The sequence below is a fragment of the Mastigoproctus giganteus genome, chromosome 14 (genome assembly GCF_048544385.1).
Source record: "Mastigoproctus giganteus isolate SK-2022 chromosome 14, ASM4854438v1, whole genome shotgun sequence".
Classification (NCBI taxonomy): domain Eukaryota; kingdom Metazoa; phylum Arthropoda; class Arachnida; order Uropygi; family Thelyphonidae; genus Mastigoproctus; species Mastigoproctus giganteus.
The window spans coordinates 83,282,183-83,294,452 of record NC_143588.1 but is presented as its reverse complement, the minus strand read 5'-3'; the positions used below and the strand labels follow the sequence as shown (position 1 = coordinate 83,294,452).

Below are 12,270 nucleotides of genomic sequence, written 5' to 3'. Positions count from 1 at the left end.
GATCTAATATTAGCTCCAGATTTTCTAAATACTGGGTTGAAAGAATCTATAGATGAGATATGCTAGGGAAGGAATTACCCCAACTGGGGTCACCTGAAGGTGCAGCTGATTTTCAGTTCGTAAATAACCCGGGGCATTCGAACTGTATGCTTAATTTAGATTACTCAAGTGCCCTGAAAAATAATTTTCTAGATATTTTTAAGTCAGGCTCTGCCATTACATCCCCGATGGTGGTGGTGGTGGAAGATGGTAAAATCTGGAACAGTATGGAATGATTGGTGATTGATCTCACCATTGATAATGAGAGGCTAAAAACAAATTTAGATTTAAGAGTTTTGCCTACATCCACCACTGTGTCTGCAGTGAGTGCAGGCATAAAGACTGGTGCTGAACTGATTCCCTCAGGAACTCAGTCAAAGCATGTAGTATTGATTAAAGCTAGTGGAAAGTGTGAATTAAAAACGAGTGAAGTTAAACAGGTGATTGCAATGAATTTTAAATCCGAACTTAAACAGATTAAAATAAAATCTATCACAAAAGTTAGGAAAAAAGGCATTGTAATTGAAACTGCCACTGGTGAAGACATTACTAAATTAAGAACACAAATTAATTCTAGACTTGCCCCGAAAACTAAACCCAACTTGATACTCTATGATATTATGAAAGATATGTCAGACCAAGAATTGTTAGGGGATCTGTAGGTCAAAAACTTGGGTGAGCACAATGTTAGTGAAGAAGATTTCAAAAAGGAAGTTAAGGTGAGGTTTAAGATTAACACTAAAAACAAAAACACTGGATAATTGAAGTTCATGCCTATATCAGATGAATCATATTAAAAGATGATGCTCGCATCTACCTGGGCTGGTCGGTTCACAACGTGAAGGATTTTATTATCAATTCACGTTGTTTTAAATGTTTGGCTTATGATCATTTGGCTAGATATCGTAGACAGCAGGACTACACATGTGGGCATTGTGGACTGCAAGGTCATCAGTTGGGGTCATGTCCCACTCCTGAATCACCTGCTACATGCCCAAACTGCAAAATAAAAAAGAGGAAATCAGATCACTCATACCGCGACTCGAAGTGTCCTGAGTTCGCAAGAACTGAGGAGGTCATTAAATTTCGCACAAATTATATTCAGTAAGATAAAAATTGTACAGCATGGTCAGAGATTAAAAATACTACAGTTAAACTGCCGAACGTTCTGCAGCTGCAATGAGTGATATCTCCAAAATAATTATGGATCATAAAATTGACATATTAGGACTTCAAGAATTATACTCCTACAAAGTCAAAGTTAAAGGATTACCAACAGCTGTAGGGTGGTACAATCTAATGTATCTGTTACAGGACAGGGTGCAAATGCTGTGGCAAGGGTGTGGGCAGCTTTTGCTATAAAGGACAAGCAGATCACAATCACAAAGGTAAATGGTCTGCTCCGAGCATGCTTGGAAGGTAGTTTTGAACAAATATTCTTCATCTCAATCTACATGCAGTGCTCACAGCAATTTCAACAAACTGAGCCTTATCTAAAAACTTCCTTGAGAAAGCTTTAATTAGGTTATCAGGCAAAAATATAGTTATTATGACCGATGAAAATATTTCTTCCACCATGAGGAACAGCCCCACAATGAATAATAAAGGTGAATTACTGGAGGAATCGTAATAACTAACGGAGTGATTGTCTGGAACTCTCCTGGGCTTCTGCCCACTTACTCATCTCCCTTCTGGACAGTCTTACATAGATGTCACTTTGTCAAATGCAACATTCGGGAGATGTATAGAAAATTGGACTGTTCACTCCTCTTGGTCAGTAAACGACCACAATGTAATAACATTTGTAATCGCAAGAACTGAGGAGGTCATCAAATTTCGCACAAATTATATTCAGTAAGATAAAAATTGTACAGCATGGTCAGAGATTAAAAATACTACAGTTAAACTGCCGATGTTTAAGATTAAGATCAAGATTTAAGATTAAGAAAAATATAAAATCAAAAGAAGTGCATCCAGATGATATAGATGAACAGTGCACTGTTGAGTCAGTTTGGTGTGACATAAGCACTGTGAAAGCAAAAATAAGAGTAGGAGTGTGTTATAGGCCTAATGACTTGAATGAGTACAATGAACAATTATACAGAGAAACAGAGTTGGCTAGTAAATCAGAATGTCTTATAATGGGGGATTTTAGGGAAATTAAGGGAAAGTCTTGTCTGACAGATTTGATAGGATAGTAAATAAATTTGATGAATTTGAAGTGTTGGTCAAGACATCAAAGGCGGATATTGTTGGGATAGCAGAGACGTGGTGTCACACAGATATAAGGATAAGCTTTCCTGAAATCCAAATATATGATATCAAAATTATTTTTTGCATCCGGTTCCTTTGTAACCACATCATAATATCCTATCAAATACAGGCCATGCCTACGATTTGATATAACATCTATAAGAGTCACTCATGACTTCCCAGCTATAAGAGTCATTCATGACTTCCCCAGATAAAAAACTCGACTAATCAATTGGAATCCTTTTGATAAACTACTTAAGGAAAAATTCACAGATAAAAAACTGACAATTTTGACAGATCTTACTTTGGACCAACATCTAAAAGAATTGATGGCAATCATCACTGAAATATGCAACGAGACGATTAAGAAGAAACAGAAGACAAAATTCAGTTCCATGGTGGTTCCAGACCCTTTCTAATCTAAGGAATCATGCAAAGAGCTTAAGATGAGATGTTCAGAGATCCAGGAGAGATGGCAGACCTGAAGATGAGATAAATTTATTGAATGAAATATACAAAAATGCGAGAATGGCATATTTCAACAATATTTATAAAGAAAAACACTCCACTTGGGAATGCTTAGTTAAATAAACTACGGATCAGGAGCTCTGGGGCTTGATCTACAAGCTGACTCTTGACAAAATTCATCTGGGGGAAATTTTCTCCTCTGTACCTGATAACTCCAAAACTCTGACATGGGCTAAGACTATGGAAACAATTTTGGATGAATTGATTATGCAGAATGAAACTGTACCAAAAAGTCCAGTACAAACAGGCATTCGCTTAGAACATCTTTCCTACATGGGCCAAAGCCACGCAGATGATTTTGACAGGAACGAGGTAGTCTTGCTGTGATGCCAAATGCCCTGGACTGGACCTATTAGAAGTTACCATTGTCAAAAGAATCTGGAGCACCTGCTCCCAAGTGATGAACCTTTTTAATGCCTGCCTACAAAATGGAGCCTTCTCTTCTCCTTGGAAAAAGGCAAATCTTAAATTACTCATTAAGAATCCCGACAAAACAGCAAATCAGCTACTATAAAGAAGGACACCTAAACTACAGATATCAGTTTTGCTTCACTGCTGGGATGTCTACAGTGGATGCCATTAACCTAGTTATTAATACTGTTTCAGCTTCCAATGAAAAGTATGTCCTTGACCTCCTTGTGTCCTGGAGAGGTTCCAGGAGGCCAGGGTTCCGTGCCTATTTATCGTTTCATCATGGATTATTTCAGAATCACCCACTTGTGGTCTCCAGTGGATCCTGCTCTGTTGCGAGACCTATGACTTGCGGTTGCCCTAAGTGATCAGTTCTCGGACCAGTATGTTGGAACGTGGTCCTTGATGGATGGCTGGCTACCAAACATCATTGCACTACTAAGATCATTTACACAGACGATCTAATTATCCTTGTTTCTGGAAATTCCAGACTACAACTTGAAACCCGTGCTAATGAAGTCCTATCAGACCTAGATGAGTGGTGTAGTACAACATAAACTAACTATTTCTGTTCCCAAAACAAAATAAATTCTTCTCAAAGGAAAATTAGACCCAAATAGACCTCTAAATATTAAGATTAAAGAACAATCAATAAAATTAGTTACCTCGTACAAATACCTAGGAATTATGTTAGATAACAAACTCCAATTCGATACCCATGCTAAATATGTACTAAGCAAAATCAAGACTTTGACAGGCAAAATAATTAAAATTATCAAAGGTTCTTGGGGTCTGAAACCTTCCACTCTCAAGCTGTACTATAACGGCGATTTTAACGCCAGCACTATAGGTAATCAATGGCAAACTGCCAATTAAATACAAAGTACAATTACTTCCAATATTGTAGAAGAAATGGTATTGCAGCACAGTTGAACAAGTTTTCTGTTAACTTGGACATGCCAGTGAAAGAAAACAGCACTAGATTAAGAAATCAATTCCTCCAGGAGTGGAAAAACAAATGTACTAATGCAAACACTGGAAGAATTACCACCCTTTTTATACCTCAAGTTACTGAATTTGACAAAAAACATTGGCACTGGTTTAACCCAGGTCTTTGTCTAACTTTCCTTCTATCCGGGCATGGCAGCCTAAACTCAAAGTTATTTACTCTGGGTTTGGCTGCATCTCCTCTATGTAAATGTGGCTTAGAGGAGACAGTGCAACATATAATCGTGGAATGTCGATATTATGCAGATATTCAATTTGAACTTCAGACATTGACAGAAGTTTATGATGTAAATAACTTCAAGTTTTTAGAATGTAAAGAAAATTATCAGGCACTGGCTAACTTTGCAGACAAGGTTTGTTTGTTTGTTATTTGGTTTTTAGGAGCATTAGCAACTAAGGCCATATTGCTCCAGGAATATGCGGTGGTCATTCCCTGACCTTTCCGCATCCTCCGTATTTGGTGGTGATGGGCTCGAACCCCGGTCTAATCAAGAAGCGTGTGCTACGCACTGCTGCTCCTTCCCACCTGGCTACGGAGGCGCCTTGCAGACAAGGCTTTCTGCAGAAGGAAAGGACTTGACGACTGAGTATAATTATGTTATTAGTGTACTATCACTGTATACAGTTGGTATTAATCATATTGTTATAGGACCTCTGACAGATTGGAAATTCATTTGTATTTATTGCCGGATGGGCATATTGTTGGATGACCTGTATTAATTGATGATATTTTGTCGTGAACTGTATTAATGCTGATATTTTGTCATTGTATTGAATAGATGCATTAAATATCAAAATCACATTAATACCTGTCGGATTCTTCAGGTTATAAATGACTTGTCTAAACTAAATCGGTTACTATCATATTGAAGACTAGTATATTCGATAATTACATATATTCACTGACAGAAACGCCCTCTCAGGGACGTATGGTAAGTCTTTCAATTCATGACAAGCTGCAAAGTACTGTCGAAATTGTGTAAACTTCTGATGCTAGCAACATCAAAACAGTGGTGTCTGCTGACTTAAGTTGTAAAATCTGTCTCTAGCTGTGAGCTACTGGTAATAGTAAATAGCAGTACAAATAATTTGCTATAGCTTCATTTGCTTGGCCTTCTTTTAGCATTTTGTGTATATATGTCGATGTGCCAGGTTCACTATTGGGCAGGCAGTGTCCTGGGACTTAGGCCTCTAATAAGTTATATAAATTGTAAATCTTAAATTCTATAAATTGTAAGATATAATGTCTGACCTCATTGTAAACAAACTGGTAGATTTTAGCTATCTGAATAAGTTGTGAATGTGAAGGTTAATGTGGAAATTGGTGCCTTCAACATATTGTAATTACCGAGTTCCAAGTATTATGGACAATTGATATGCAATGTATAACCTATATGTTGATTAGTTTACAGGTAATACTGACTAGGTGAAATACTGATGTATAATTGGCTGTCAACTGATGGAAGTCTTAATATATAGTCAAATGTGTGGCTATACTACCAACATAAAAAAAATTAAAATTTCAGAAATGGCAAATAAGACACTGATATACAATTTTCTTCATGTTATTTTAAAAACATTAAGCTACCAAGATAATGTATTATATAATTCATTATGTTTTATATACCCTATTCTCAGAACTTTGACCACCCCCAGTAAATACTTTTAAATATTAAATTAATATCCTTATTTTCACTTGTTGCTCAATATTAGTGGGAAATTATCAAAATTAAAATTAAAATTTTTAAAAAAAATCACAAAAGATTGTAAAACAAGCATAAAAAATTTTCAAAAAATCACTATTACTTTTTTTTGATGTAATACTATATTCTATGTAAATAGACACAGAATATATAATACTATATCCTACATCTATTTATGTATAATTTTATTCAATTTCATCAGTTTCTTGATTATAATTCCAGAGAATTTCAGCATTTGTAAGCCAAAACCAGACAATGGCCGATAGGCACAATCTTCTCAGATTTAAAAGCTATTTTCATGCTACCATCTATTATAAACTGTCTACAATTACTTGGAAACAAAGATAAACATTTTCACTATGAATTTTCTTGAAATCTTGATGCACCTCCTGAAAGATTAAGAAAATTCAAACTGAAATGCCTACATTATTTGAAACATATTTGAAATGACCTTGAAAAATGTATATATAGGTGTGTGTGTGTGTGTGCGCGTTTGTGTGTGTGTGTGTGTGCGTGTGTGTGTGCGCTCTGGAAAAGATTAAAAAAGCATTTTTTTTTTTTTTTTTTTTTGGATATCCAGAAAAATGTATAGCAGCTTTACAATGTCTAGGAATGGGGCATACAATTTTTTTTTTTTTTTTAAACTATTTTTGACAGTATTTCATGATACTATAATCTAAATCAGTGGTTTTCAACCGGGATGCCGCAACAACATTCTTGAGGTTGCCGTGTAATTTCAGTTTTAAGTTACTTAAAGTTATTATTATTATTTTATTTATTTATTTTAAATTTATACATTTATTTCATTATAAAATGATGTACAGTATCCATTGTACCATACCTTTTTAATTTTGTGGTGGTCTATAATTGATCTCTATTTAGTACCTCTATATAAAGAATAAAATTATTATATAGGTATATATTAAAAGGTCGAAAACCACTGTTAGGTATTTCTTTTGGCCTAGGGGTGCCGTGAAAAAAATTACTGGGACACTAAGGGCGCCATGAAGCTAGAAAGTTTGGGAACCTCTGCTCTAAATACTCTCTCCATCAGCTCATATTTCACATGAGGTTTTTTTCATTAATCATATTTTTAACTGCATGCACAGTTTTCTACAGGATTCAAATCCACTGAATTGCAAGGCCAAGATTATGTTTCAACATGGGGGGGGGGGCGGTCCTTACACTCTTTGCTCAGTCAGTAACATAGTGGAGAGTAATCTTGAAAACTGAATTCTCTGGTGTTACACAGCTATCTTTGTATTTTATGACATTCACAATGCTGTCAAAGAAATTCAATCTTCCCAAACCACTGGTTAAAAAACAACTCCAGATCACTACAATAGTAGGAAATTTCACTGCCTTGACTGCATATGGTTGCTGAGTTTTACTGCAACTGTGAAAAACTATACAGTACTTGATGCCACTAAAATTAATTTTTGTATCATCGTTAAAGAAAAATTTCTGCTACTCTTTTCAAACCAATGCTGGTGCATTTTAGCCCACATAACACATGCTGCTGTTGCTTAACGAGCATTTGTTTTTTTAATTAGATGACACAATTTCATATCATTTTGTTCAACCTTCTCCCTGGGTTATTATTTTGCCCAGTTGTTTTTAATCTAGGTATTTCTTTCCAGAGTTTTTCAAGACTTTCAGAGCAAGCAAATCTGTCTAATTACTACCCAACTCCTGCTTTATGTACCTTGACAATTTCAGTGATTTCACTATTTGTTTTGCTACATTCCATCAGTCTTAATTTTAATAACCTTTCTAAGAATATCATCAAATCCACCCACACCCAATTTTTACCACTTTCAAAGAGTTAATCAACTACAAAAGCAAAATTACAGGATTGTACTTGGATACAGAACCACTCCTTATGAAGGCTCAGACTGCACTAACTTTCAGTGCATACAAATTCAACTTGGGCCTCCGTAGCCGAGTGGTCAGGAGCGGGAGTGCAGTAGCACACGCTCTTTGAGTAGACCGGGGTTTAAGCCCCTGACTGCCGAATACGGTCGATCTGCCAACCCGCACTGGACCGGCGTGGCAGATTATGGTCCATTTTCCCTCACCATGAATTGTTGAGGAGGCTTCCATCCTGCAGTGGGTTGATAATGGCTGCACTTTACCTTTTTTTACCACAGGTGCAAAAGGTCAAATTGTGGAATGTAACTAATGCCCAAGATCTGTCTATACTCATCCCCCCCCCCTTTTTTTTTCCAAAATAGCTATTTTTTTCAATCAATATCATCCTAAGAATATGAATTTTTAGAGGTACACAGTTTTTTTTTTTTTTTGTTTATAAAACAATTTAAAACACATATTTTTAACCCACAAATATAAAAATATAGGTTGAAATGGGACAGCTGTTATTAATTTTGTACAGCACTGTATTTATTCTTCATTGCCTATTTGTTTAATAATAATCTAATAATTTAGTTAACAGTTTATTTTTCTTCACTTTGTATTTTTTGTTATAAATATATTGTTATATCTTTCTTGATAATTACTGTTGGTTGCTTTAAACATATTTCAAATCAGTCAGCCATAGCTAAAGCAACTTATGTATAACAAAACTTTTTGATTTCTGTTATATGGGTTATTTATAAGAAAGAAATACTGACCTGGAAGTTTGTCAAAACTTTCTTGTTTAACAATTCCTAAATCACGATCACACATGTCAGGAATATTCCAAATAACTACTCTTCCTCCAGAATCGCCTCTAAGAAGAAGTTTCTGAAACTTTGATCTAGTGGCTAAGAAATAATTCATTGCTGGAGGACAAAGAAGCCGCTAGAGGGTATTAAAAGGGCATTAATCTTTTGTTCATAAATTCAACATCTATTAACTGTGTTTTTTTATACATAACATAAAAAAATAAAATGTAACATTGCCATTTTAATTGATTAATAATCATTTAAAACCATCATTCGGTCCAGTGACTATCAACCTATTTTAATACTGCAAGCCTTGTCAAAAATTTGTAACAAAATTTTGCTACTAACCATTTCTTCGTATGAATGCAAAATAAACAGCAATAAAAATTTAGGGAATAGAATATGATTATTTAAATTTTTAAAAACATTAGTTTTGATTAATTTTTGTTAACCTTTTTATTGTGTAGTTGAAGAAACCAGTTCTTTATTATACAGGGTATTTCAAAAGTGAACTGTACAGACTATATGCAAAAAAAAAAAAAAAAAAAACCTAGTAAGCATGGGTCCTTAAGTGAATCGTTTTCAAGATATTGCACATTTCTAGTTGGGATCCACCACTGACTTGTTTGTTTAGGTTAGGTTATGTTCATTCTCTCCCTTTCCCCCTCTCTCAATGCTCTGAGACGTAGTCAGATTCACAGCTTTTTGCTAAACTAGTGCTCCCATAGTCAGTGGCGGATCTTAACAGAAAATGTGCATTATCTCAAAAACGGTTAATTTGCGGCCCGATGTTTACTGGGACTTTTTTGCTTATTTTAATTTGTACTTTTCACCTTTAAATTATTGACCATCATATTTGAAACACCATATCCGTAGCTGAGTGGTCAGGAGCGGGAGTGCAGTAGCACACGCTCTTTGAGTAGACCGGGGTTCAAACCCCTGACTGCTGAATACGGTCGATCTGCCAACCCGCAATGGACGAACGTGGCAGATTAAGGTCCATTTCCCTCAGCATGAATTGTTGAGGAGGCTTCCATCCTGCAGTGGGTTGATAATGGCTGCACTTTACCTTTTTTATATAGCTAATACAGTTCCTAAACATCACAATACAACATGCAAGAGAAACATTATAATTATAATGATAATTTAAAGATAACAGAGCAAATAATTTGATATCCCACAGTAACACAGTATTTAACTAAACACAGACCATGATATGTGGTCAACTGAGGATCACATTCCTAAGATGCAGGAAATGTTTTTGAGACAGGAAAATGTATTTTGGCATATAAATCTAATAAATTCTTATTGGAATATAAATAAAAGTACAAGATGGCTAAGATATGAGAGACAGGCTAAAGAAAAATCTTGCAAAGATTATGGAAAAAGTATCAGAAAGGTGGAAAACTGTTTTAGCTTTTACTTGAAAACCTTAGAATTGTGGTGGGGGGAGTCATTACTAAGGTGATAAGAATGAAGTAAAAATATAACAGAAGGCTATTTTAGAAGTACTGAGGTAAATACTTTGGTGATCTGATAAACAAAGGAGAGGAGAACGTCATTAGAGAGGAAAGATTAAAATGGGTGAAAAATTTTAGCTACTATATCTATTGTTGAGGTGAAAAAAAAGTTCATAGAAAATATTACGTGAGGAAAGGCAACAGGTCTAGATGAACTTACACTTGAAATGCTGAAAGCTAGAGGGAACATGACATTATCCAGTGGCCATGTTCCAGAAGATTGGACCAAGGCATTAATTATACCAATAAATAACAAGTGAAATAAAGTAGAATGTCCCCATAAAGAATGAAATTCCACTTACAGTGGAATTTCATTCTTTGTGGGGACCAGGTAAAATATATAAAAGTATATTGGAGAAAATGGTCAAAAGTACTGCTGAATTTAACTTTGGGAAAGAACAGTTTTAAATACCACTTTAAAGGGAATTTTAATTTTCTAATACTCACTCTAAGATGGATTATAGAAAAGTAATGGGAAAATAATCCGTATTTGGGATTTATTAATATTTAAAAAACATATGTTATGTATCTAGAAATCTATTAGTTCAAAATTTTGAAAAATATGGCATAAGGGATCATCCTTTAAGGTGCTGTTTAGCAGAATAGAAATTGTGGAATAAAAAGTTTGCACAAATGGCACTGGAAAATGGTTTTAAGTTTAAACTTGGAGCAAGGTGGGGCTGTATCTTATCACTTTCTTTTATAATTTCACAGACCATTTAATAAAATAATATAAGTTAGTGACAAAATTCAGCATGGAAGGTATAAAAAGTGGATCATTATTATATGCAGATCACACTGCGCTGTTAAACAGTAGTTTGGAAGATCTTAAAGAATCTTTTAACACTCAGACGACTTTTAGACTTTTAATATATTAAAATTAAATGATGCCTTTACACTACGTACGTAGTTAAATTTATGGGTAACCTATGGTGTATCTACACCAATATTTATAGTTAATTTAAACCCATATCATGCCTTGTGCATTTAATCTTCAAATATATATTTAATATATTAGACATGGGTTGTAGACAATTTGGTATGAAAATTAGTTACATAAAAACAAAATTTATGAAAGGTGGGAGGGACAAGGAAAATTTAGGGTATTGGGGTAATAACTAAAAATTGGTACAAGTTAGTAATTTTTTTTTTTTTTTTTTTTTGTTGTATCTAGGAACAGTCTAAATGAAGGTGGAAGATTAGCCATGGATAACAAATAAAGCAGGAAGTGTAGCAGGCCAATTAAAAAATTTATTTGGAGCCAAAGACAATTAGCTATTCATAATGGTTTTTGAGTCTATATTTTAATTTATACAGCTAAGAGAGCTAAGAATGAAATAAAGGAACTGATCAAAAATTAGAACCTTCAAAATTAGTGTTTTAAAAAATAAATGGAACCAATAGATGGAAGCAATAGCAGGATATCATTACAAAAGAAGAAATAAGAAAAAATCTTGGACTAAAAAATATCCAATTAAAGGTTCGTGAACAAACTTAATCAATCTCTAGTCACAGGAAAATTTCGCATTTCTCTGTGCATGCAAAAATTGATATTCCTCTGTAGGCATGAAAATTTGAAAAATCAGCAAAAAAATAATTCAACATTGTTCATTTTTTTTATGCCACTTATATTTTCATTATTTTCTAAACAACTGTGAAAAATCCATCTTCTATATTAAAAACATTTTAAATAAATTTTTGAAAATTAAAATTCCCTTTAAATCTATCAGTGATCCAATGCAAATTTAAAAACCAGGCACTTCAATTAATACTTTGATTAGACATCAGTGTTAGTAACAGGAGTGCTCACTGCATGAAATGTGAGGTGCATGCATCAACAGGATTCCAGATGGTATGCTTATGTCACAAAGCCAGAGAGCATTGCCGATTGGAGAGCATGCAGCAGTAAAGAGTCGATGGTAGAAAATGTGCAGTCAGATATGAAGTTTTCTGAACAATGCAGACAGGTTACCAGAGCAGGTCATAGGGCATTGTCAATGATATACAGGAATTTTGCTAGTACGGAAAAGGAGGTGATTATACCTTTGTATAAGGCAATGGTCAGGCCATGCCTTGAGTACTATGTACAGGTCTGAAGGCCTCGTTTTAGGAAGAATGTAGATTTGCTTGAGCGTGTACAGAGAA

General features: G+C 34.6%; 1 protein-coding gene across 1 annotated transcript in view; it reads right to left on the bottom strand.

Moving 5' to 3' along the window:
* Rbcn-3B (WD repeat-containing protein Rbcn-3B) overlaps nt 1-12,270 on the bottom strand; it is a 357,208-nt gene that overhangs the window by 219,091 nt on the left and 125,847 nt on the right. Inside the window, exon 10 of the mRNA XM_090389262.1 lies at nt 8,591-8,741. Within this exon, the coding sequence (XP_090245388.1) occupies nt 8,591-8,741 (151 nt within the window). The remainder of the gene's footprint in view (nt 1-8,590; nt 8,742-12,270) is intronic.